General features: G+C 38.9%; 1 protein-coding gene across 1 annotated transcript in view; it reads left to right on the top strand.

Annotated features, from left to right (window-relative positions):
- OXCT1 (3-oxoacid CoA-transferase 1) overlaps positions 1–25,247 on the top strand; it is a 124,959-nt gene that overhangs the window by 93,152 nt on the left and 6,560 nt on the right. The window contains exons 14-16 of the mRNA XM_055325101.1: positions 7,484–7,573; positions 17,858–17,938; positions 24,921–25,022. Of these exons, the coding sequence (XP_055181076.1) occupies positions 7,484–7,573; positions 17,858–17,938; positions 24,921–25,022 (273 nt within the window). The remainder of the gene's footprint in view (positions 1–7,483; positions 7,574–17,857; positions 17,939–24,920; positions 25,023–25,247) is intronic.

The raw sequence follows: 25,247 nt of genomic DNA, 5'->3' as shown, positions 1-25,247 counted from the left end.
CTATGAGAACTAAAATCATACCTTCAAAACAGAATTTTTCCCGTCTGTTTAATTAACCCAGTAAAATAGAACAGAGTGTTAATCTATCTGATCTTACACAAAGAAGTTAACCTATGCAAAGTGCCTCATTTATAACCAAAAGAGGCCTAGTCACACAGTGGTTATAATTTAGGAAAAGAAAATGCTTCATACTCCTAACTATTCACCTAATAAATGCTTACTAATCTCCTGTATAAAGGTGGAGTTAATGATTCACAGTTGATTTTTCTGTGTGTTGTGATTTTTTCTTTACTTGGAGTGGTGAGGTTTCAGAATTGAACTATGAAGACACTACTGAGTGGTATTTATACTTTTACAAAATGAGAATATTGGGGCAGTTAATAGCTAGGAACAGAACTCACTTTTTCTATTTGAAGTTAATTGATTTCTTTAGTGTACAGGCACTGACTAATCCAAATAAATATGGTCAATCAGAACATAGTAGTCATAGCTTTGGAGCCCACCATTGTATTTTCAGTTGCTAGATGATAGTGGAATTGGGAAGAGACTGCTCAGGGATTAGGGTTCCTCTCATGAGGAAGAATTTCAATTATAACTACCTGTATGGCCTGGCCGCTACCTGCCAGTGGAACATCAACCCTGATCTTAATACAGGTCGTTTGACAGATTCTACAATAGGGATAAGTAGGGATGCTGTGAGAGCACCCAAGAGAGATCCCTAGTCAAATCTTGTTGATGGGGTGAGACAGAGGCACGTAAATACATTCTGGAAGAAGTAGTTATGTGATATGTAAAGAGTGAGCTGGAGTACACTTAATAGAAATGAGGTGGGACCTTATGGCATAATGTGAAGCCATATGCAGTCCACAATCAACTCACTATTCCTGGCACAGAAATGGGATCTGAGGTGTGAGGAAATGGGGCGAGTTGAGGCAAGGTTGTTCCAGGCTTTGTATCCCAACTGAGGTGCTTAGGCTCTGCCCTGGCACATTGGGGAACTACTGAAAGGTTTTAAGCAGAGAAAGAACAATAAAATACTCATTTTAGAGAGATTATAGAGATTATAGTCATGGCTATGGGTTGGAATGGAGAGACAAGGCTGGACACAGGTTGACTAATAAGTATGTTACAGCACTGTAGGGAGAAATCATAAGACTCTTAGGTGAGAAAAGTTCGAGTTCAAGAAATACTGGAAAAATTGGAGTTTTCTGTGATTGAATGGCTGATTGCACATAGGTAATGAAGGAACGGCGAGAGATAAGGAAGTTTCTGGTGTGGACCTTGATGTAAATGATTGGCTACTAACTGAGATTGGGAGTTAGTAGGTAGATGAGATTTGCCTTGGTAAAGATACTTAATTTTGACCGTACTGAGCTGAGGCATGAATTGAGGTAAAGAAGTTTTTGTTTCTCACACAGAACCGAAAGAAGGATCCCTGATTAGCAGCAGCTCTCTTCTGTAATTTGGGGACTGAGTAATTTGGGGACTGAGATTCATTTATCCGTGGCTCCACCATTTTCAACATGTAGTTGACAGACGGGAAGAATGTGGAGCATAGTTCTTGAAAGATTTTATGATCCAACCCTGGAACTATTATGTCACTTTCACCCACTTTCTGTTGGCCAGAACCTATTTACATGACCAACCCTAACCTCAAGGAAAGCTGGAAAATGTCTGTGCCCAGGAACAAGAGGAAACATTTTTGGGAATTAGCTTATAGATTGTGCCACCTGATGACTAGAGACAGGGTAAGATGGAGAAACTGGAGCAAGGTCCCTGAGAGAACAGGAATAAGAGAGTTTACTAAAATGAAGTTTTGAGTTTGTCCAGTTGCAGCTTTTTGACAAGCTTTCTTCTTTTTTTTTTAAGCCCATATTATGATTGGTGACTGATGTTTGTTATAATTTGTTAACTTACATGGCAATAGAGACTGTAATTATATTTCTAGCTCCATACTAGCTGGTTTACATGATCAGTCTCTCTATCCTGGGAAATACAATTAATCTTTGAAAGGAAGATCACATTTTTCTTGTTTTTGAATACAAAGTATAATGCGGAAAAGAGAAATATTTGTGCTGTAACTTTGTTATAACTTGGCAAAACTAAGATAAATTATAAGTCCTTTTCTCTAAAACAGAAGTCTGACCTCTCCTTTATGTTTAAACACATATTGATATTACATTTTTTTTATTTTCCTTCACTCCTGCCCTTTAGCTAGGAGCATGTTTAGAGGCCCTTTCTTATTTAGAGCATTTTTTAATAGTGGGGAAGTGAGATAGAAATAAAGAGGCTTACATTTGGATTGAGGTGGGTACTTAATGCTCTGGTGTTTCATTTTGAGCCACAAACCGTAGTTTTATTAATAAATCACTCTTCCCTTTTTCTTCCAGTCAATTAATGGTTTTCAGTGAGTCACATGGCATTAATTTAAAATGCTTTAAAAATTGTTTCTATATATTGTATGTTGTTTCTCACCTAAGACCAGAATATAGGTGACAAATCTGCAGATAAGCCATTACGACTTATATACTAATGATAAAGGTGATGGAAGACTCATTTTCAGTATGTTTTATAACGTATTTTAAACAGCATTTCACAGAACTATTCAAATGTATTCATTTTACCTTTTTTGTAAAAACCTTAAAACATCACCAAAGGTCATGTTTAGAACTTGAATTACTGTCTTTGGGAGTGCAATTTAATATTTGTACTTTGATGCATTGAAGATTTTTTTTAATGTTTTTTTTTATTTTTTTAAAGATTTTATTTATTTATTCATAGAGACAGAGAGGGGGGGGCAGAGACACAGGCAGAGGAAGAAGCAGGCATCATACAGAGAGCCTGACGTGGGACTCGATCCAGGGTCTCCAGGATCACGCCCTGGGCTGCAGGCAGCGCTAAACTGCTGCGCCACCGGGGCTGTCCTTTTTTTAATGTTAATAACAATTCTTTTACTTTCAAATTCTCATGTTAGGAAATAGGATCAAAGTAATAAGTAAATTATATTTAAAATAATTGATTTCAGTTTAAATCTACTTTCTAGAAATAAGTTAGATATCTGTATTCATCTTTTATTCTTTATTCCTATTTTGGTGCCTGGTTTATAATTGACCTTGAATGAAAAATATTCATGAATTGAGGATAATGCTTGAGTCAGTATCTTTTTAGAAAAATTTATAAGTGTGTCATAATAAAGCATGCAGCATTTCTAGTTCATCTTATTGCTGTGTTCTTTGCATACTTGATACTGGAGTCAGTCCTTCACTGTGCAAAGATGAGTTGGCCATGAAACAAGTATCCAGCAATCATCTCTCCATTATGCTAGCCAGAATACATTTCAGAGCTGAAGTTGCACCATTCAAGAAATGTATGTTTGCTGATGAGACTTTAAAGAAAGCCACACTTTGTGTTACTCTGGCCCAGTTCTTCAATCATGCCCAGAATCTCTTCTTCATCACAGGCCTATTTTTCTCCAAGAATCACTTTCCCTCTTGTGATTTATTTAAAGGTATATTTTTAGCTTCATAACCTCTCTGTGTATCAGCTTGTTTGTATGTCAAATAGGATGTTGGATTTGGAGGAGGGAGATAAAGATGGCTGTGAGGTCTGTATCTCATCTCTGTAAAATGGCAAGCATTGTGTTGGACATCTGGATAGGTAAATTTTGGTATCTGGCACAGTCTCCTGCTTCAAAGAGCAGTAGTATATTATCCTCCTAAGAGACCTGCTCCTTGTGCAACTGTAACAGTTTTAACTCTATGCCATAGAACTCATTTAGATGCCACATTATTTTATCAGTCATACTAGCTGCTATAGCAAATAGGACTCCCAATTTCAGTGGCTTAGCACCTTATATGTTTACTTTTCACTGATATTGTACGGCACAGTGTGTTTCTAAATAAGTGGGCTCTGCTGTACCCAGTCATTTAAAGACCCTGAAGAACTCTGAAGGAGCTCAGTCATTCTCCAAGGTCACCTTGGATGTCAGTGTCCAGATTGCAGAAGGCAAAAGAGCATGAGGAATTGCATGTGAGAGGTTCTTATGGGCAGGAGCCTGGAAATCACAGATATTACCTCCCTTCATTGTCTAGAACTCAGGTACATGGTCACCCCTGACTGTAGTTAAGAATCAGAAAATGCAAGTTGTTGAGTCCCAAAAGAGTGGCTGCTAAAATGGGTTGAAGGGAAGTGATGAATTTCCCACCTGCATTGGAGAGTATATGCCTCCTCTAACCCTATTTCTTTCTGCCGGTATAGAGAGAATGAACTGTTTTCCTTCAGTAATTGATTCTGTTTGAGAAATCATCTGGGAACTGAAATGGAAGGAAATAGGTTATTTTCTTTTTCAATACAATGAATTTACTTTTAAAAACAGGAAAACCAAATAGTTGAAGGTGTTTTTGTTAACCTGCTAGAAATGCTTTCCATTAGGCGATGCTGCTGTTCTCTTTGCCATGTGGCATGGTGCTGCTGTGAGACACCACCTCTGAGAGATCCCCTGCCTGGCACCAGCCACCTCTTCCTGCCTCTGCTTCCCCAGGCACCATCAGCATGGGCATCCTCATTGCTCTACTAGGACTTGAACGGGCCTATGTTATTAGTTTGATCCATTCACTCCTCACTCATCCAAGCACTTACAAGATGGCGAAGAAAAGTGGAAATGCACTGTGTTATAATTATATCCTAATTAGCAAGGATGCGCGGGGAGGGGAAAAGGCACTTAGCACTAGGCTCTTGGGGATGAGAGAGTGGTGGCAATGCTTATTTTAGATGGAGGAAGTTTGGAGCACCCGTGTGGCTCAGTCAGGCATCGGACTCTATTTCGGCTCAGGTCATCATCTCAGGGTCATAAGATTGAGCCCTGCATCAGGTTCCCTGCTCAGCCGGGAGTCTGCTTCTCTTCTCCCCCTTCCTCTTCTGTCACTCATACTCTTTCTCTCTCTATCTCTCTCTCTAAAATAAATAAATAAACCTTTAGAGGGAGGAAGTTTGCTCCAAATTTCCTTAATTACTCGTGGACGCTTTTCCTTCCCTCGATGATGAAGTTTATGAGAAGAAGCCTGTTGTCATCAACTCTAACTCTAGCACTGTGTACAATGACAGGCTCGTACTAGATTCTCAGTAAACCGAATAGCCTGGATGGTGATATAAGTCAATGAATTTATAAATTTTATTTACTCTTCAGTTTTCCATATATTATCTCATGCACTCCTCATAACAGCTCTATGGTAGGGCATTCTTACTCTTGGTTTATAGATAATGGATTCAGAGATAATTCAGAGAATTTGCCAGTGTCGTACAGTGGGTTCATAGACTAGATCTCAAGTGTTCTGCACCTAATCTTAGGTATATGGGCAAGAATGTTCCTTTTAGCAGAAACAGAGATGGTTGTTCTGCCATGTTCTGTAGCTCTTTCCGTTCCTGCCAGCACAGTGTTTTGTATACAGTAGGCACTCTATAAATATTTTAAAATAATTGACAATGATTTAAAACATGTAAATGGGGCAGCCCGAGTGGCTCAGCGGTTTGGCACTGCCTTTGGCCTAGGGTCTGATCCTGGTGACCCGGGATCGAGTCCCACATCGGGCTCCCTGCATGGAGCCTGCTTCTCCCTCTGCCTGTGTCTCTGCCTCTCTCTCTCTCTCTCTCTGTATATCTCTCATGAATAAATAAAATCTTAAAAAGTAAATAAAACATGTAAATCAGATTCACCTGAATTAGGACATGCTTTTTGTTAGAGGCTGGCATAAGCTTTTACCCACCATTATTGTGCCATAGGCGAAAAAAATTTGCCTCTGGTATATTCTAATTCAAGGATTTTTTAAAATGCTAGCTTAGTTTCTACTTTTATTTGACTTCTTCATTCTGCTAGCACTTATAGTCTTCCCAAGGACACTGTCTTGTGGAAGCTGAGACTGGCTGCATGTTCTTACCACAACAGGTTAATTCATTTTCCAGTAGACTTGCTTTAGTGTCCTTGGCCCTAAAATCTCAAACTTCCTTAGTATTGGAGTTTATGATAAATATTTATTGGTTCCATCTCTGAATTACTCATATTTCATCCCATAAAGGTAGAGAAAATATATTTCTCTACAGAAACATTATTTTTATTTTATCCCATAAAGGTATTGGTGTTCTCTACAGAAATACTATGAAAATAATATACCTAACTTATTAAAGTTGCAGCTAACTAATGAAGGCATGGCTCCTAGAAGTATAAAATTACACATTTCCATGTAGGTATTCTCACTCAAACGTACATGTCTGAAGACAGACTTACTTTGTACCTTCCATTTCTGTCCTCCTCCCTACCCCCTTCCCCCACTACCCTGCAGCCACTTCCAGTTCCTGCCCATCTCATTTAGTGGCAGGCTCCAAACCATGAAGACATCCTGACCACTTGTTCCTTTCCTTTATATAATGCACATCTAATTCATGTTCGTCCAGTGTTGGCATTGACCTCTAAAATGTTTCTGAAATCAGAGGATCTGAGACCTCTATGTTTGAAAGTCAAGTGTGAGTGCATTCCCTAATCTCCTTGTAGCTATGAAATTTTGGGGAAGGAGCTGAGAGTTTACTGTCAAATCAGCAAGAGGACTTGGATTAAAGAAATAAAAATTTAAGGAGATTTCAATGTTAGAAGACATTTCTCTTCAATATATTTGAATAAGAATTTATTTCATCGTCTCTGGAAACACCTGATTTTTCCAAGACTCTGTAACCAGGAGATAGAACAGACAGTGGGAATTATTCAGAGTATGTGGCCTGTAGAATATGGCTGGTAAATGTTTAATGAATCAGGAGATGGACAGGTGAACAAAAATAGAATGGTGATGGTGAAAGTCCTGAACTCTGCTTCTGTTTTCTGTTTTTGCTTAACAGAAATAAACTTTTTGTTTTGTTTGGCTTATTTTCCTAGGAGCAAGATAAATGCCAAGTTTTAAAAAGGCAGACCCACCTCTTCATATTAATCATTACTAGGGAAACACTATTAGTGCCTTAGCCTACTACCTAATGGCATTTTAATCTGCAGGAAATCCAAGAGAGTGCTTTAGAAAGTGTTTGTAATTGAAGACTCAGTGGTGCCGATTATGTGTTTTAAAAAGAAGGAAGTGCATGTCAGGGGTATGAGGATTTCAATCTCCTATTATTGCAATAATGATAAAGTGCCAGAATTCTGAAATGGTTCTTAAGATTTTTCTTATCCACTGATTGTCTTGCTGCCAATATATCATCAAAATACCATTAGCCACATATAATAAAAGTAATATCATAGTATTTGTCCTGAACTTATCCTTCAATCATAGAATAATGGAGTAACAGAATATTAATGTCGTGAAGCTACTAGAACTAAGCAATAAAGGTCAATGAGTTTTTCTCACTCATTAGTCCAGTGACTTATTCTTGCCAATTAATTTAATTCTGCCACATACTAGAAGAAGTGAGAGAGAATTATATCTTCTTTTCCATTTCTGTTTTGTAGGGGAAGATGGTGAAAGGAATGGGAGGGGCTATGGATCTAGTGTCCAGTGTGAAGACCAAAGTGGTGGTCACCATGGAACATTCTGCAAAGGTAATGTGTGCTGTGTTTGGAAATTCCCAGTATGCCAAAATCCTATATACCAGGCCACGCAACCGTGGTTTTTATTGTTTTCTCAGGCTTGTACAAATTGATAGCATTTATATTTTAGAGAGAAAGGTTGCAGATAAAAGCTGTTAGTTAGGATCTTCAGCTAAATGGTTCTTGAACTTTGAGTGAAAGACACAGTGGGGTATCTTTAATTATTTGCATATACAGTAAAAGTAAAAGCTATAATGTCTTCAAACTCAGTGAAAATGTCAGGGCAGATGTTGAGATTTAGGTTTAAAGATGATTATTGTGGCTGCTCTCTGCGCGCAAAATGAAAAACAGAACAGAATATGGCCTTGTCACAACATTTATTTTCAAGGGGACAGTATGGCTTCTTACCAGAGTTGTGTGGTGCCATTTTGGGAAGCGTGAGAAAATGGTGGGTGGTGACAGCAAGTGTCCTTATTTTGAAAAGTATGATACTTTTATTTTGATAAATTATCAAATATTTATTGAGTGCTGATTATGTGTTTAGTACAACCAAAATTATACAAAAATCCTGGATCTTATGGAGTTTACATTTGGTGGTGGTGGTGGTGGTGATGATGATGGTGGTATCATCATCCTATGATAATAATAGCTACCATTTGTTGAGCTTACTGTGTACCAACAGTAGACTAAGCACTCTGTGTATATTTGCATGGACAAGCCCATGAACCTGATACAAGTATTTCTTATGGTTTCAGAAACAGCTTCAGAGAAGTTAACTTGCCTGAGTCACATAACTAGTGGAACTGAGATTAGAACTGAGTGTCTGTGATTCCAACGTCCAGTCTTCTAACTCTAGAGCTCTCAATGTAACTATGTTCCTTGTTCCCAACTCAGTGTCCTTAAATCAGTTGAGTTGAGCTTAATTGCCTTCTTGACCTGAATCCCTGGGTTTCTGATGATTTATAAAATTGATACTGGGTGGTACTTTCTTCATTGTCTGTACCCTTTGTTCATTCACCTTTATTTTTTATAATTCTTAGTTTTGTTTTGTTTTAAAGATTTTGTATTTATTTTTTCGTGAGAGACAGAGACAGAGACACAGGCAGAGGGAGGAGCAGGCTCCATGCAGGGAGCCTGACGTGGGACTCAATCCTGGGTCTCCAGGATCAGACCCTGTGCTGAAGGCAGGCACTAAACAGCTGAGCCACCTGGGCTGCCCTAATTCTTAGTTTTAACACAAAATCTACCTATTCTCACCTTGAGACCTGCAAATTTGAATGGAAGTGTTAGTTCATTTGCCCGGTTTTTTCTTAATTTTTTAATTAATTAATTAATTAATTTTTGAGAGAGAGAGACAGCATGAGAGGGGAGGGGTAGAGAGAGAGAGAAAATCTCAAGCAGGCTCCACGCCTAGCATGGAGCCTGGCACCAGGCTCAATCCCAGGACCCTGAGATCATGACCTGTGTTGAAATCAAGAGTCAAATGCTTAACCAACTAAGCCACCCAGGTGCCTCTTGCCCTATTTTTATTTGGAGATGCAGTATCATGGGAGAGCATGGAGCTGGAAGATTTGCATCTGTCTTGCTTCCCATGAGGGAGTTCTGTTAGAGTGATGTGTGCCATGAAATGGTTTTGTTGTGAAAATTGTAATAAATATGAAAATATCCTAAATTGTTTTGTAAACAGTGGAAACTGAGCAGTAGAGCATAAATATGAAACAATAGAAATGAAACCAACACAGGTGACTTCCTAAAGATGCCTTGCAAAAGCATCCAGAATACTTCGTTTCAGAGACAAAAGGATGCCAAGCATGCAAATCAAATCCAAATCTTTTCTGGAACATAATGTCTAATTTGGAGAAAACTCATTCTGACTTCCTTTTTGTTGTTACTTTAATGTTGATGCATAGGCATTGAAGTCCGACTCATTTTAGATTATTTTTGTTCATTCGTTTTCTAAACATTGAGGCCTGTATTTAGCAAATTCTTTCTTTCTCTCAATTTTTTTTCCAAAGTCTTTTCTTTCATCTCAGACAGAATTTCTAAAAAGAGGAAAAGAAATGATTCTTCAAACTTTTGATTAGAAATCCCTTATTAGGGATCCCTGGGTGGCTCAGCGGTTTAGCGCCTGCCTTTGGCCCAGGGTGTGATCCCTGGAGTCCCGGGATCGAGTCCCATGTCGGGCTCCCGGCATGGAGTCTGCTTTTACCTCCTCCTGTGTCTCTGCACCCCCCCCCCATGTCTATCATGAATAAATAAAGAAAAAAAACATTAAAAAAAAAAAAAAGAATGAAGCTACCAACTTCTTAAAAAAAAAAAAAGAAATCCCTTATTAAAACTTTTTACAGAAGCAAGATATTTTTGCTATTTTCTTCTTCTTAGGCAGAGTTTTTTGGTGTCTAGCTACCTTTTTTCTAAGGCTTCTTTTCATCTCTTGACATGTCCTCCTTCTTCCACCCTCTAAAAATGGCAAGAAAATGAAGGAGCGGTTTGAGTCTTCATTAGCTACAAGTCCCTGTGCTTGGCATTGCACATACTGAATCTCGTCAGCTTCTCAGTGACCCTCTTCAGTAAGACTGGGATGTGGGCAGGTTGAGAAACTTGTCCAGGTATGTGATAGAGCTAGGAGTCTCACTCAGTTGGGTCCAGTCTGTGTTCATCATACCCCATGCTGCTGAGGATGATGCTGTGTCCTCACCAGAGCTACCTCTGCACCAGTGTTCACCCTCATCTGCCCTTTTCTGGAAGCTTCAGGTCTCAGAATGTTCACTTTCCCTTTTTGAATTTCCCCTAAGGCCCTCCTGCTTTGGTGAGACAGATAACCTTCAAAAATACCTGTTACTCTAGGCCCAGAATGCTATTCCTCAGATACCTACTTCACTTGCTCCCTCAGTTCACTCAGGTCTCTGCTCAAGATATCACAGAAGCTTTTCCCCAACTATTCTAGAAAACAGAAGTACCCCTCTCTTGTGATGGACCTTCATCACCTTCTTCACCAGAATGTAAGTTCTGTGAGGGCAGGGGTGCTATCCATTGTAAGAGCTGAAGAGAATCATGTCTGATGCACATTAGGACTCAGTAAATACTTGCTGAATTCATGAATTCTTCAAATAAAAATGATACTTTGAACAAGTAGAGCACTTTTAACTTTTTGAAGCAGTTCCATTGCTACTGCCTCCACATCTTATCATTACAATACTCTTGTGAGGTAGGTCTCGTCGTTTCCCTTGCAAAAGAAAACCAACTCAATGTCATAGAGGTTAAATATTCCCATAAAAGTTAAGTACAAAATTAGGAGCAAAATCAAGCCAAGAATCCATGTATCCTGCCTTTGGGTTCCCATTTTTTTTTTTTTATTTTACTTATGATAGTCACAGAGAGAGAGAGAGAGAGGCAGAGACACAGGCAGAGGGAGAAGCAGGCTCCATGCACCGGGAGCCCGATGTGGGATTCGATCCCGGGTCTCCAGGATCGTGCCCCGGGCCAAAGGCAGGCGCCAAACCGCTGCACCACCCAGGGATCCCCAGGGTTCCCATTTTTTTTAATAAGCTTTTTTGTCTGGCAGGTACCATCACCACCAACAATATAAAAGAAAGTGTTTTGTTCTCAGTATTGTGCACTGGAAATGTTTCCTAAGGGTATAACTTTCAGAGCACAAAAACAGAGAAACTCAGTCATAGTTGTCATTTATTGGAAACAAGCAAAGCTTGGGTACCTATTTTAGGTAGAGAACATAAATGAAAGCTCTATTTCTAAAACAGGTTTAGATTTTATTTTTATTACAGTAGGAGGCCTGGATTCTGAAAGGATAAAAAGAATCATAATTACATTGTTAGGATGTTGGGAATAAATCTTTATGAATAAGTTTTGATCAAGTCTATATCTGATAGCAAAGGTGTCATACAGAAATCTTGAATGCAGTTTTATGTTGTCTTTACTTTTTATGGAGAGAAATTATAAAAAGTAGTTGAAGTTTATTAGTCCTATTTATTTTGGACCTAATGTGTTACCAAAAGCCAACAAATGTGAAAGATTGTTTTAAGAAAATTCTTCCCTGGGAAACATTCTTTCCCTGAAAATAATTTTCAGCAGCATTGAGAAGTATATTCCAAGGTAAATAAAGTATTTCTTTGTTGGAATAATTTATAATTAATATGATTTCAGCTGGTTTAATTTTTTTCATTCATAAAAACTTGTAAATATTTTATAATTTGTTAATAAGACTATTTTGTGACTAGGATCTGTTAGAAAAAAATATATTTACCTTTAAAAAATAGAAATCTGGGATGCCTGGGTGGCTCAGCAGTTTAGCGTCTGCCTTTGGCTCAGTGCATGATCCCAGTTCAGGGTTTGAGTCCCACATCAGGATCCTGTGAGGAGCCTGCTTCTCCCTCTGCTGTGTCTCTGCCTCTCTCTGTGTGTCTCTCATGAATAAATAAATAAAATCTTAAAATAAATAAATAAAAATAAAAAATAGAAATCCTTACATGGTTTTTACCTTTTTATTTTTCCATTAATGATGGAAATGCCTGCCAAAAAAAATTGTATAATGGAAAAGAAAAAAAGCAGAACACAGTCCAACAACCAATAAAGCTCTTTAAAATGTCTTATAGAAATTTAATTAAGCTAATAAATCTAAATTCTGAGGCTTTGAGTATCCAGTTCTTGAAAGGAAAGCTAACTCACAGAGAAGCTTTCCTGTGTACCACAATTCATGAATGGAAAGAAAATCATTCCTGTTCACGCCTGGGTTGTACCATCCTTAGGCTAGAGATCATAGGATGCAACCTTTAGAGAGAAAATAAAAGGCCATGATAAAGATCTTTGTGTTATATTTAAGAAAAACAGCCTTCTAGTCTAAGATCTCAAAGCCCTGAAGACTATTTTCAGGGTAATGCCTTGCTGTTTGTACCGTCTTATTTGGTTAGCCTTCCCCTGGAGAATGTGCCTGTAACCACAAACTGTTATTACATCCACATATAAAAACCATTTGTAGTAGCACCTGTTCTGTACTTCAGAGCTCACTGACTCTTTCTACTTAAGTCCTTTGTGCTTTGTTGGAATCCCTACCAAATAAGTGCTGTGTAAAGGCCAAAAATACCCCAGGAGCATAAACTCCATGTGAGTCATATCATCTTGTCCTTTTACCCTGCACACCCCAATTTCCTTTAGTTAGCCAATCCCATTTTTCTTTTCTGCTTACCACACCAATTGTCATAGTGATCTGACAGTACTATGTTTTGTTATATGACATTCCCTAATAGATTATGTCTGTGAGATGTGTGTTGGTATGTGTCTGTAATATAGAAGCTGCTTTTCACTTGGTTTAAGCATTGAGATCAGTGGGGAGAAGGAAACGCAAGGGACAGTGACATTCAGGCTTCTTTTATGATGTTTTGGCAAAAGCCCAAAGAGAGATCTGTCATAGGTTTCGTTGTGCCACCAAAGTATTGCATATTCTCTTGTAAAAGTTCAGCCTATGCAGCCCCTGTTTTGAGTGAGTTAATGCCAGCCCTGAAGCTTTAGGAAGGAGTAACCAGAAAAGATAGAATAACCATAATTCACTCTGTTTCTCTCTTGACTTACAAATTTGTATGCTTCATATTGCAGTCCTGAGATGTCTTTGCTTCTCCCTTTGATCATACCTTTATTTATCTCCCCAAAGTCTTGTAAGCCCAGTCACACACTTCTGCTGGCTGTGCTTCTCCTAGTGAGCTCGAATACGTTGGGGAATATTCAAATATCTTGAGACTAGAAAGCAGCCTCCAGTGGTCCTTAGATACTCAGTCACATGGTATTTTACAACGCTAGCTCTGTTGGAGTTCCTTCAATCAGAATTACAATATTCAAGCAGTAAGTCCTGAAGAATAGGGAGAGTGTTACCATTTGAATGTGGGGTGATGGAGTATGTGGTGGTGTTTGTTTCCGGTAGCATGAACAAAAAAAGGCTTTAAGATTTGGTTCCTTAAAGAACCAACTTTTAGAATTTGCCTTCTCTGCACTTGATCATTAGAGCTTTCCCAAACAAGTTTCTTGAACGAAGAATATGTTCAGCCACATTTAAAAAGCATGTAACAGAAAAGATAGGCGTAAGATGGTGTTTTATGTAAAACAAAATCTTATTACATGCACGCTCTGTTGCCTCAGGTGAATAAAATGCTGATATCAAATGCAAAAATCATCCTGTTGTGAAAAAGAGAGCTTTTTATTTGGGATTAAGTTCATTGTGATAACATGAAGCTTACCCTCATGATAACAAAAGGGATTTATTATCATTTAACTGTAGTTTGTTACTGAAGAATTTAGGTGCAGGATTTCACACAGATATCTAAAGAATTAAAGAGAAATCACCATGAGGCAAATAATAGAAAGTACTGAGACCCTAAGTCATTTAAAAAGAGAACAGTGACTTCCCAGGTCTTGCATGAAGTCTGTAAGGAATCAAGGGGGGAAGAAGAGAAAAACGAGAGAAGCAGGTGGAAGAAAGAGATTTAGTTCTTCATCAAGGTTATAATGAAGTTAGCAATAAAATGAAAAGGGCATGGTGAAATCAGCCTTCGGGGCTAGTCAAAACATTTTTAATGCTGCACTTTGTATTCGCTCCTCTGCTTTTTCTGGCATTTCTTCACAGGAGAAGACAGAAAGAAGCAGAATGGGAAGGATGCACCAGACCCCACTGACGCTAAATATTTGTGTGTAGATTCCACCTCTCCTACATTACTGCCCTTTCAGTTGTTTTGTGTAATTCCTCCAGTGATCAGGGATCAGGGAAGAAGACAAGGCCATCATAGAGGAAACCACAACACAAAGAATTGAAGGGACCCAACAGACCATTCAAAGACAGATGCAAGAGAAAAAGTCTTTGGACTACACTGTATCTCTTTTTTAGGATTTATTTTGAAAGGTTAAAAGCTCAGCTTCTTTGTGAATCATTAATCTATGCAGCTTCCATGCCACATTGTAAGGCTCAGCCCAGCATGGTTAGAGTAGAGCGCTAAAGTAGAGGTTAGTCCTATTTTGGCTTCATAGCTAATCTGTTGTTGAATATTGAAATTGTGACATTCTTCTATTTTTTTTGCCTCTTGTTTTTTCTTTTTCCTTGATCTGGGTTGTGTCTTAGAGCTAAATGCGAATGGAGTCCTCCAGCTACATTGTTCTGACTGCAAGAATACCCTTGTTGCCTGCATCCTAGGCCAGCCATATATGGTTTCATTAGCTCTCTGGGTCTCAGGAATTGTGCTTAGGCCATTTTCTGCATAATTACATGTCTAACTTCAAATAGGAGTTTAAGAGCTCCTAAGGAATTCCCTAGTAGACATGTTAAATATGTTTTGTATAAACAATAGTAGCAAACATTTGCTGAGCACTGGTTAAGTGCTGGACACTTGTATCTCATTTTGCAGTAACCCCACAAGGTAAGGCTGATGGGGAAGTGCAGGCATAGGAACTTTGCACAGCCAGCATGGAACAGAGCCAGACTTTACCTTCAGGTTCCTTGGCTCTGGCCACACTCTTAACCATAGGCTATACTGTTTATATAGTGGATAGTCTATAAAAGGTCTCTACTGGCAGCATGCAGCCAGTTCTGTCAGTTAAAATTCCTAATTCCTCCTAAAATGGAGTTGGTTGTTCATTAAAATCCAAGTAGTTACTTTCATACAAGATGCAGATCTTGCTCAAATAATGAGAACAAAGTAAGAGCACCCTGCAAAAAAATGTTCTTCAGAGGCCCACAGATTGTTCACTTTGTTCCCAGGCAGGCCCGGAATTCATTGTGACATGCCTTATTTGAGTTATATTAAATGTAAGGAGACCTGACAACTGTACAAGCTTGAATATTCATCATTAATTTCAGCTCTTTAATTAAGCTTCTCTGACACGTGCAAACTTTCTTTGAAACTAGAAGGGAAAATAGAGCATTAAAAATGAAATGAAAATGAGGTTTTATTTCTACAGTTATAAATATTCTTATACAGTAAGATTCAGAAGCCTATAACTTGTTATTAAAGGTGTAATGTCTATTCTATATGTATTTTGCACTCATTTTGATTAAATTAGAGTAATAGTTTGTCTTTTTGAAATCCATCTGGGATTCCCAACAGACCTTCCATTTTCCTCCCCATTCATTTATTCAAAAAATACAGAATACTTTTTATGCCATGCACTGGGGTAAGTACACTAAAACCTTTTAATTCCTGGTGCATTGGTGAATTGACAGTTTATCACAAGGAGCAAAATCTTTTAAACACAGTTATCTGAAAGTCCTTGCTTATGACTGTATACTTGGTCTGACAGAAATCTTGAGAGAAAGATAAACCAGGTAGCAGGTGCATAAACAGCCAGATAGCTAAAGATGATGATGACATCATGTGTGGTGTTTTTAGATCCAAAAAGAAACAATAGAAGCATTTTGCCATTTTTTAATAGAAGATCTATAATATGATGGGGTAGCCTTCAGCCTCAAGGGAAATACTAATTTAGGCTCCTGTTGCCTGATACTTAGAAAAGAGTTTAATCATTATCATAATCAGATCATCAGAGCTAATGTTTACAGCTGTGTTCCATACATGTACCCAGAGGCCACCTCTATATCTGGGATGTGGGGAAGGGGGATAATGGGGGGAGGGGACTGCTTCCCATTCTTCTTTTTTTTTTTTTAGTCTAGTTGACACACAATGTTACAGGAGTGTCAGATGTATAGTATAGTGATTCACCAAGTTTGTATGCTCTGGTGAGCATAGCATAATGTACATCTGTCCTGATACATGTATCTATTATAGTATCATTGACTGTACTCCTTATATTCCTTATGCTGTGTCTTTAATTCCTATGACTTATTCATTCTGTAACTGGAAGCCAGTACCTCCCACTCTTCTTCACTGACTTTGCCAACCCCGTACTCCCCTATCTGGTAACCATCAGTTTGCTCTTTGTATTTATAGGTCTGACTCTGCTTTTTGTTTATTCATGTTTGTTTGTTTGTTTTTAGATTCCACTTATGACTGAAGTTATATGGTATTTGTATTTCTCAGTCTGACTTATTTCACTTAGCATAGTAACCTCTAGGTCCATCCATGTTGTCTCAAATAACATGAATCCCATTCCTTTTATGGCTGCATAATATTCCTCTGTATGTGTGTGTATGTTACCATGTAACCACGTCTTCTTTATCCATTCATCTATTGATGGACACTTAGTTTCTGCCCTATCTTATAAATAATTATAAATAATGCTGCAATAAACATAGAAGTGCACATATCTTTTCAAGCTGGTGTTTTTGCTTTCTTTGTGTAAATACCATGCTTTTTACTCTTAATACTTTTTTATTTTATGTTTGAAGAAAGGGTACAGTAGCTAAAAGAAACTGAAAAAATATAGATTTCAGCCAGTTCATACATTTTACTAATGTGAACAAACTGAGTCTCAGACAAACTCCAGGAAAAGCAAATAACTGTATGAGAATGTGAATATAATCATGGTATACTACACTGCCTGGCCCTGCAGTGAACTGTATTACATGGTCATTTAGGGAGAGTGATGTCCATTCTAACCAGGAAGTTAACTACAAATTGTGACCCAGCTCTACTGAAGAACTGCAGAGAATGGGGAGAATAGGGTTTTATAAGAGAGTTAAGTCTTCATATGCCACAATAAGAAGTTAGTAGATAATGTCTAAAATAGATTAAACAAGAAATAAATAGCATGGTAAACATGATATTTAAAAATGAAGAGGTAACAGGAAAATATGTAGAGATATAAAGAAAATGCTAAAAAAAAAAAAGTAAAATGGTTCCTGTTGAGAACAGGTCTAACTATAAAGGGGAGGGTAGGCACTGCCGTTTTCATGTATGTTTTACTTTTCTAACAAAACTAACATTATAAAGGGTATTATACATTTGTGTTTCATGTGTGTTTCCTATCTTTGGTGAATAGTAGCCATGTATGTCAAAGAGACCCTTCCCTGAAAGAGAAAAATAAGCAGGACACTAGAAGTGAAATTTCTCATTTTAGAATAGGAGGACTGGGACTTGAGAAGTCCAATTTGTAGCAAGGTGTTTCCCAACTAAGTCGTTTATGACTTTGGCTATTCATTTGGTATTCTCCCTATATTCTTTTAGGAACAGAAGCTGTCTCCAGAAAGAGTAAAAGCATGACTGTGCAAACATTTTGAAATAGCCTGTACCTAGGAGACGATTTCTCTGATAGTTCCTGTTTGTCCTATTGTTATTCTACTTCTAAACAAGAATTGCTCCCTAACTGCTCCTCTTTTTTTTCAATATTTCTTCTTTAAAACAGGGAAATGTACATAAAATTATGGAGAAATGTACATTGCCACTGACCGGAAAGCAGTGTGTCAACCGCATCATTACTGAAAAGGTACGGTGCCTGTTTTTATTCCCTCTAATGCCTACCACCACTTTTTTATTTATAAGGCATTTTTAGAAATTTTTTTTCTACCCTCTAAAACTGTGTTGTGTTGATAGTCATAGGATTAATTTAATCCATGGGTAGCCTGAATAGGAAAATTCATCAATTTAATGTTTCTAAATGTAGAATTCTTAACGTGCAAGTGTCTGGAAATATGCATATACAGGCTTGAACTGCTGACCTTGGTAACTTTGACAGTGTATATAATCAAAAGTTTTATTCATCCTTTTACTTGGACTATTAGATGTCTAAAATGGATGATATGTATAAAATCAAGAATATACTAATCATTCCTACCTTTCTTTGTTGCTTTCCCAAATCACAAGTGCAAATTGTTGGATTTCATTTTGGGAGAGTCAGCCGAAATTCCGTTTTAATCATGTGGGTTCAAATTGCAGTAAAAGTCCCACAGTGAGCCAAGAAATTTATTCTATGGTTCTTGCATGCTTTTAGTTCTCTTTTGTAAGTGGACTTCAGAACACACCAGCCATTTTAGTGCTTCTCTAGATTTTTTTTCTTAGCTGGAAAATGTTGGCTAATGGTACAACTCAGAGCTGCTCAGATCTGAGAGCAGCCTCACTGACAGTTGTCTGTAGTCATTTTTCTGACCCAGATTTGAACCTAGGATGTTAGAATGATGTAATTCTCAGACGGGAGCCTGGAAGGTGTCTTTTGGATTCGATCTCTTGATAAAACCAAAAAACAAAATTATCTGTATCAGGGTTGGTTTGTTTGGATGCTGTTCTTTTTGCTGGAGCCACAGGGATAGCATCCTGGCATGAGTCTGGTTTGCTGCCCCTCACTGAGGTGTGGTAAGAGCACCCTAAAGCAGCCCTGTGAGGGGGGAAGTTCAAAATACTTTACACACACACACACACACACACAAAAAAAAAAAAACTTCACAGAGCCACATTTTAAACAGCATTCTGTTCTAAAGGGTGCCTTGCCCTAGGACTGTTTAAGTGGAATTCCATAAAGATGACTTCTGGAAAACAGAAGTTGGATAAAAGGGCAGAATATTTTATTTCACCATTTATTCACCAAATCTCACCACTTCTTGAACCCTTCCAAAACTAGGTGATAGGACTTGTGGTAAAGAATCCATTGCTTTGAAAGTAAAGGCAATGTAGTTCTCGACTCTGTTTTCTTTGAAAAGTGGTAAACCTTCTAAGGATAATTCCAGCAACATTCTCCACTTGCTCTTCTTCTCAGTAAGCCCCCTCCCCTCTCTGCATTCCTTCTGTGCTCTGGCCTTGTCCTTACCAGGTCAGTGCTCTGATCTGCAGGACCTTCCACATGACTCTGCCTCCCCAAACCCTGTCCAGCCTTTGAGTCTAGTGGAGTTTTCGTCTCTGTCTGTGGCTTCATCCTTACAGTGATGTACCATTCATTTTGGCCCCTACATTTCCTTGTGATGTAACATATTTAACTTTACTGCCATTTTTAAAAACTTGAATATCCTTTCTTCCCATCCACATTATTGTTTTATACATTTATTCATTTAATAAGCATTTTGTAAACATTTTGTCTGAACTAGAGTATTCTTAACAGTGTGCTACAGGAAAGAGAAAGTCTCTGCCGTGAGGGAGCACATTCAGGGAGGCTAGACACCACCATGCCTCCAGCAGGACCTGTAGTTTGAGCCGTATACGTGATAAGGGCCAGGATAGTGATATGTGTCAGATGGTGAGTTAGGAATGTGCAAGGAGGCTGCCCAACAGCCTGGGGAGAGTGTCGGGAAAGCTGCTAATGGTATCAAATACAAACTTTTCTTTCTTTCCTTTTTTAAAAATAATCATTTACTTATTTTTAGAGACAGAGCATGAATAGGGAGGTGTGGAGGGAGACACTTAAGCAAACTCCACCCTCAGTACAGAGCCTGATGCAGGGCTCTGTCACATGACCCTGAAATCACAACCTGAGCCAACACTAAGTTAGATGCTTAGCCAACCATGCCACCCAGGTGCCCCAAATATAAACTTTTCATGTGTTTTGCAAGGCATGTTACAGACTCTCCTTCTCCTATCTCTTTCTCTCTTTCTCACTTCAGCTGTATTAAAATGGTGTGAATTATGTTGTCTTCCTCACCTCCCCACCCCACCCCCCACCCCCGTGTTCTCCTGAGACTTTGCACATCCTGTTTCCCTTCCTGGAATTGCTCTTCCCACCCTTTATATCTGGCTCATTTCTGCTCATTTTTTTATGTCTCAGTTATATTTTTCTTTCTCGAGTCTTCCCTATCTCTTCAAAAGCTTTGTGGGTGCTTCTCTGAATCCTAGAACATGACCTAACTCAGCACTGACCACTGTATTAAAATAACCTCTGAGCTCTGCCTGTCTCACTCATTACTGTTTATCCAGTATTTTGCATGGTGTTTGCCTGTACACAGTGAATGCTTGTTGAATAAATGGACTCCACTTCTCCTAATGAGAAAATTGATTAGATGAGTGATGAGTCTTGAACGGTAAGTAGGAGTTTACAAGTGAGAATAAGACCAAAGAGGCCCTTCTAGGCACAAAGGAAAGAAAATAGGCAGTATCATGGTGGTTTACAAAATAAATAGCCTACCCAAGGACCTGCCAGTGGAACAGAGTAGAGTGAGGGCAAGACCAGGCTCCAAAGGCTACCGTTGAAAAGACAGTGAAAGGCTAAATTTATGAAGGAATGTGGGAGTGCCTGGATGGCTCTATCAGTTGAGCCTCCAACTCTTGATTTCAGCTCAGGTCATGATCTCAGGATCATGATATCAAGCCCCATGTAGGGCTCCTCACTGAGCGTGGAGCATGCTTGATATTCTCTCTCCCTCTCTCTCTGCCCATTCCCCTATCCCTACTCACACACACACATTCTCTCTCTTAAAAATAAATGAATGAGTGAATGAATGAATGTGAATGCCTTGTTAAGAAATTTGGGTTTTATCTGGAAGGCAGTTGGGAGCCCTTCGGTGTTTTTAGATCAATTAGATGTGCATTTTAGAAAGAACCCTGTAGTTTCTTTAAAAAAAAAAAATTTATTTATTTATTTATTTGTTTGTTTATTTATTTATTTATTTATTTATTTATTTATTTATTTATTTATGATAGAAAGAGAGAGAGGGGAGGAGGAGAAAGAAGCAGGCTCCATGCCAGGAACCTGACATGGGACTCAATCCCGGGACTCCAGGATTGTGCCCTGGGCCAAAGGCAGGTGCTAAACCGCTGAGCCACCCAGGGATCCCCGAACTCTGTAGCTTTTATGCAGAATAGGGAGAGAAGAGATGAGGCAGAGTCCAGTTAGAAGACTCCTGCAGTGATCTAGGCCAGAAATGTCAAGGTTGTAAGCCACAGGACGGAAGGACAGATTTGAGAGACCAAGATGAACTCAACCTAGCTAGATGATGAATTGGACATGGCTGCCAAAGCAGAGGATGCTTCCTAATATTTCCTAATGAAGCCGAGACCATAGGAAGAGACGAGGAAGAGCAGTGGGAGATAGGAAAAGAATGGGTTCTGTTTGGATATACTCTCTTTGATATTCTTGAACATGTTAACATCCTGAATATCCAGTCAGAGATTTTTTTTTAAGATTTTATCTATTTGTTAGAGAGTGAGCATGGGTGGGGGCAGGGGGGAAGAAGGAGAAGCAGACTCCCCACTGAGCAGGGAGCCTGACACAGGCCTAGATCCCAGGACCCTGATCATGACCTAGCAGAAGGCAGATGCTTAACCCAGTGGACCATCCAGGTGTCCCTCCAGTCAGAGATTTCTGATAAACAATTAGAGCTGTGGGTCTGGAGCTCAGAAGGGAGAAGTCAGTATTGAACTAAACTTGTGGAAGTATTAGCATATGGGGATAATTGGAACCTTTACTATAGATGACATTGGATAGCAAAAAATGGACAAAGTGAAAGGCAGCCGTGGAACTTCAGGTAAGGGAATGGTGCATATTTACCCCTGTGCTCTAGACACAGTAGGTACTCAAGAAATCTTTGTTGAATGAGTGAATGAAGATGCAGTACCATTAAGGGCAGTGAATGCTTTAAGCCCTGCCGTGGCAGGTGTGGTACTAGAATTCCATTTTCAACTTTGAGGAAGATACCATTGGTTTGCCACTTGAAAGAGGCCTTGGAGATGTTTTGACCCTGATTTCCTAGTTTGGGGCTGCTAGAATGAGGTTGTGAAAGATGCTTTCTTTACCAGAAGCTGGGCTATGATTAACTGCTTTATCTGTAATGTAGTCTCCATTTTTATCAAGGTTTTGTTTATACTTTACACCGCTAAATGGAAATCTTCCTAAATATTTCAAAAGTAAATTTCCTTCATTTTAATAATAGATGCTTGGCTTTTCAGTATATGACCTTGAGAGCTAATTAGGGTTTGGTAAAGGTGTTAAAAGTTTTTTAAAAGCCATAGATTTTTCTCTCCCTGATCACTGAAGCCTTATATTCATGATATCACAGTTATCTTCTCAAATCATTCCCTGCCTATTCTTAATAACACAGTCTGGAGGCTCTTTTTTTTTTTATTTCCTCCATTTAGATAAATTTATAGTTCATAATGCAGGAAAAGGAAAATCAGTATGAATAATGCTCCAGACACATTTTCTGCAAAGCAAAAGTGTCCATTTAAAATTTTTTTAAAGTTGTCATTTTAAAATTAAATAACCTAATGCAGCATTCAGACATTCCAAAATGACCATTTTTTCCCCTCTCAGAACACATATTTCTGCTGAAAAAAGAGGGTTTTTTTTTAGGAATATAAAAATGTGCAAACAGGAAGATAATTTGCCAGAATATTTCCTCCAAAATTTAAATCCTCTTTTCCAGTAAAATCAATCAGGTATGGATGCATCAAACAGAGAATGCAGGTCTCACTGGTCCTCTTAATATTTTGCTTGTGGGCAATAGCCAAACTGTGGAAGTAGCCTCGGTGTCCATCGAAAGATGAGTGGATAAAGAAGATGTGGTTATGTATACAATGGAATATTACTCAGCCATTAGAAACGACAAATACCCACCATTTGCTTCAACGTGGATGGAACTGGAGGGTATTATGCTGAGTGAAGTAAGTCAATCGGAGAAGGACAAACATTATATGGTCTCATTCATTTGGGGAATATAATTAATAGTGAAAGGGAATAGAAGGGAAGGGAGAAGAAATGGTAGGAAATATCAGAAAGGGAGACAGAACATGAAGACTCCTAACTCTGGGAAATGAACTAGGGGTGGTGTGGAAGGGGAGGAGGGTGGGGGTGGGGGTGAATGGGTGACGGGCACTGAGGGGGGCACTTGACGGGATGAGCACTGGGCGTTATTCTGTATGTTGGCAAATTGAACACCAATAAAACATAAATTTATTATTTTTAAAAAATATTTTGCTTTTGGGGGAAAAAAATTAGTTGACTGGAGAATAATAAACATTTCAGGTCTTTGATTTGAGTTCACACACAAGTGACAATAAGTTAAGCTATTAAGGAGAAAGAGCGTGCAGTTATGGTGCCCCTGCTATGTCTCAGGCATGTTGCTAGGTACTCAGAGGATGTTTATTATATTTGTCCTGCATAAGGATCTTGGGAAGTAGGGTTTTTTGATATCCATGTACACATGCAAAGACCGGTTCACCAAAGACCAATTAGCTAGTGTGTGGCAGAGCTGGAATTCCAGTCTAGCTTGAAAGCCAGATCCTTTTACTCTACATGGGGCTGAATCTTCAAATTAAGCCTCCTAACCAGGAGTCTGTTTAAAATGGCAATTTAGGGTTTGACTTCCAAGCTAGCTGAAAATAAAGATCAGCCTGTGAATAATAGTTGTGAATATAAGGTAAATTGGAGGGGAAGAGGGATATGGGAAACATAATTAAATCTGGGTAAGAGGAAACCGACTGTGAAAGCCAAGAGAGGGAATAGTGTCTGTTGCTCTGGAAAACAACTTATAGATCCAGCAAGTGGAATTCAGGGGGAAGCAGTTTGGGGCTCTCATGGTCAGAGCTTCCCATACATTGATCATCTAATCTGTCCTGAGGCAAATGGGCCTGCTGACACAGAAAGCTTCCTAACAGAAAGCCCCCAGTGACCATCTCAGAAGAATGTTTTAAAGGATTCCTGAGTGGGAGGCTATCTTAAATGACTTTGTCAGTCCCTTCCACTCAGGTTGTCATATTGCATACTATAACAGCAGATGTCCTGAATCAGTTACGATAAATTGAGTCAGCCTCCTGAGGTCACAGTATACTAGTTGGCACTACCATCACGTGGTGGTACCAACCAGAATGTTGTAAAGGAAAGTTTGCAGTGGGAGGTTCGCCTTCTCATGCTTGTCTTAAACATAAGCATCTTCATTTGGTGTGCATACCAGAGAGAGATTCTCATGATATCCTCTTGGACCTGTATGTCTTCACAGGACTTAAAGGGAAAGTTGTAATATTTAGCTGATCTTTCAGGATCAGGATAACTCTCCATTCATAATTGCTCACAGGCACTTCCGAGTGCCTGCCTGCCTTTTATTTCCTGTAACTCTTTACCCAGCTCTCCCCACCATCCTTGTGCATTTGCCTTCCAAATTTCTCCTCCCTCCCTACTTTTCTTCATTCCTTTCTTTCTTCACATCATCGTTATTCATGTAATTGAAATTTTGACCAGAAGTGTTAGACCTGACTAAAGGAAAGTAGTTAACAACAACAAAAATTGGTTAACAGAAGTGGCAAGTGCCATCAATAGTCAACACTCATTTATTTTCTGGCATCAACAATGCTCTGCAGCTAATTGCCGATTAGGGAGTTGGCATTTATTCGCACCAAAATATAATTGTTAGAGTTGACATTTTTTCATTGCTGATTTTCAGAGTCTTTTGTCCTGGATCTTGTCTCTTTTTTAAGAACTTGAGAGGTTATTTCTGTTTTGTATTATAAAATAATTACTGTAATAGAAATTGTCATCGTTTTCTTGATTCCAACAGGCTGTGTTTGATGTGGACAACAAGAAAGGCCTGACTCTGATTGAACTCTGGGAAGGCCTGACTGTGGATGACATAAAAAAGAGCACCGGGTGTGATTTTGCAGTAAGTGTTTCTGTGAACAAATCCAGCCACTTGTCCTATATCATGGGCTTGATTAATGGGTGTTTACAGGACATGAACCATTAATTTGTGATCATTTTTGGAGTTGACCTTTACAGAGAACAGGAGTGAAAGGGAGGGTGCCTTCAGATGAGAGCAGGTGGGAGCAGGAGCGGGCTCTGACTCACGGCCAGTGTTTGGCTCAGGAGTCAGAACCACCAGGGGCTG

Source organism: Nyctereutes procyonoides, unplaced genomic scaffold (assembly GCF_905146905.1).
Source record: "Nyctereutes procyonoides isolate TBG_1078 unplaced genomic scaffold, NYPRO_anot_genome, whole genome shotgun sequence".
Lineage (NCBI taxonomy): Eukaryota > Metazoa > Chordata > Mammalia > Carnivora > Canidae > Nyctereutes > Nyctereutes procyonoides.
This window is presented reverse-complemented; position numbering and strand designations above follow the sequence as displayed.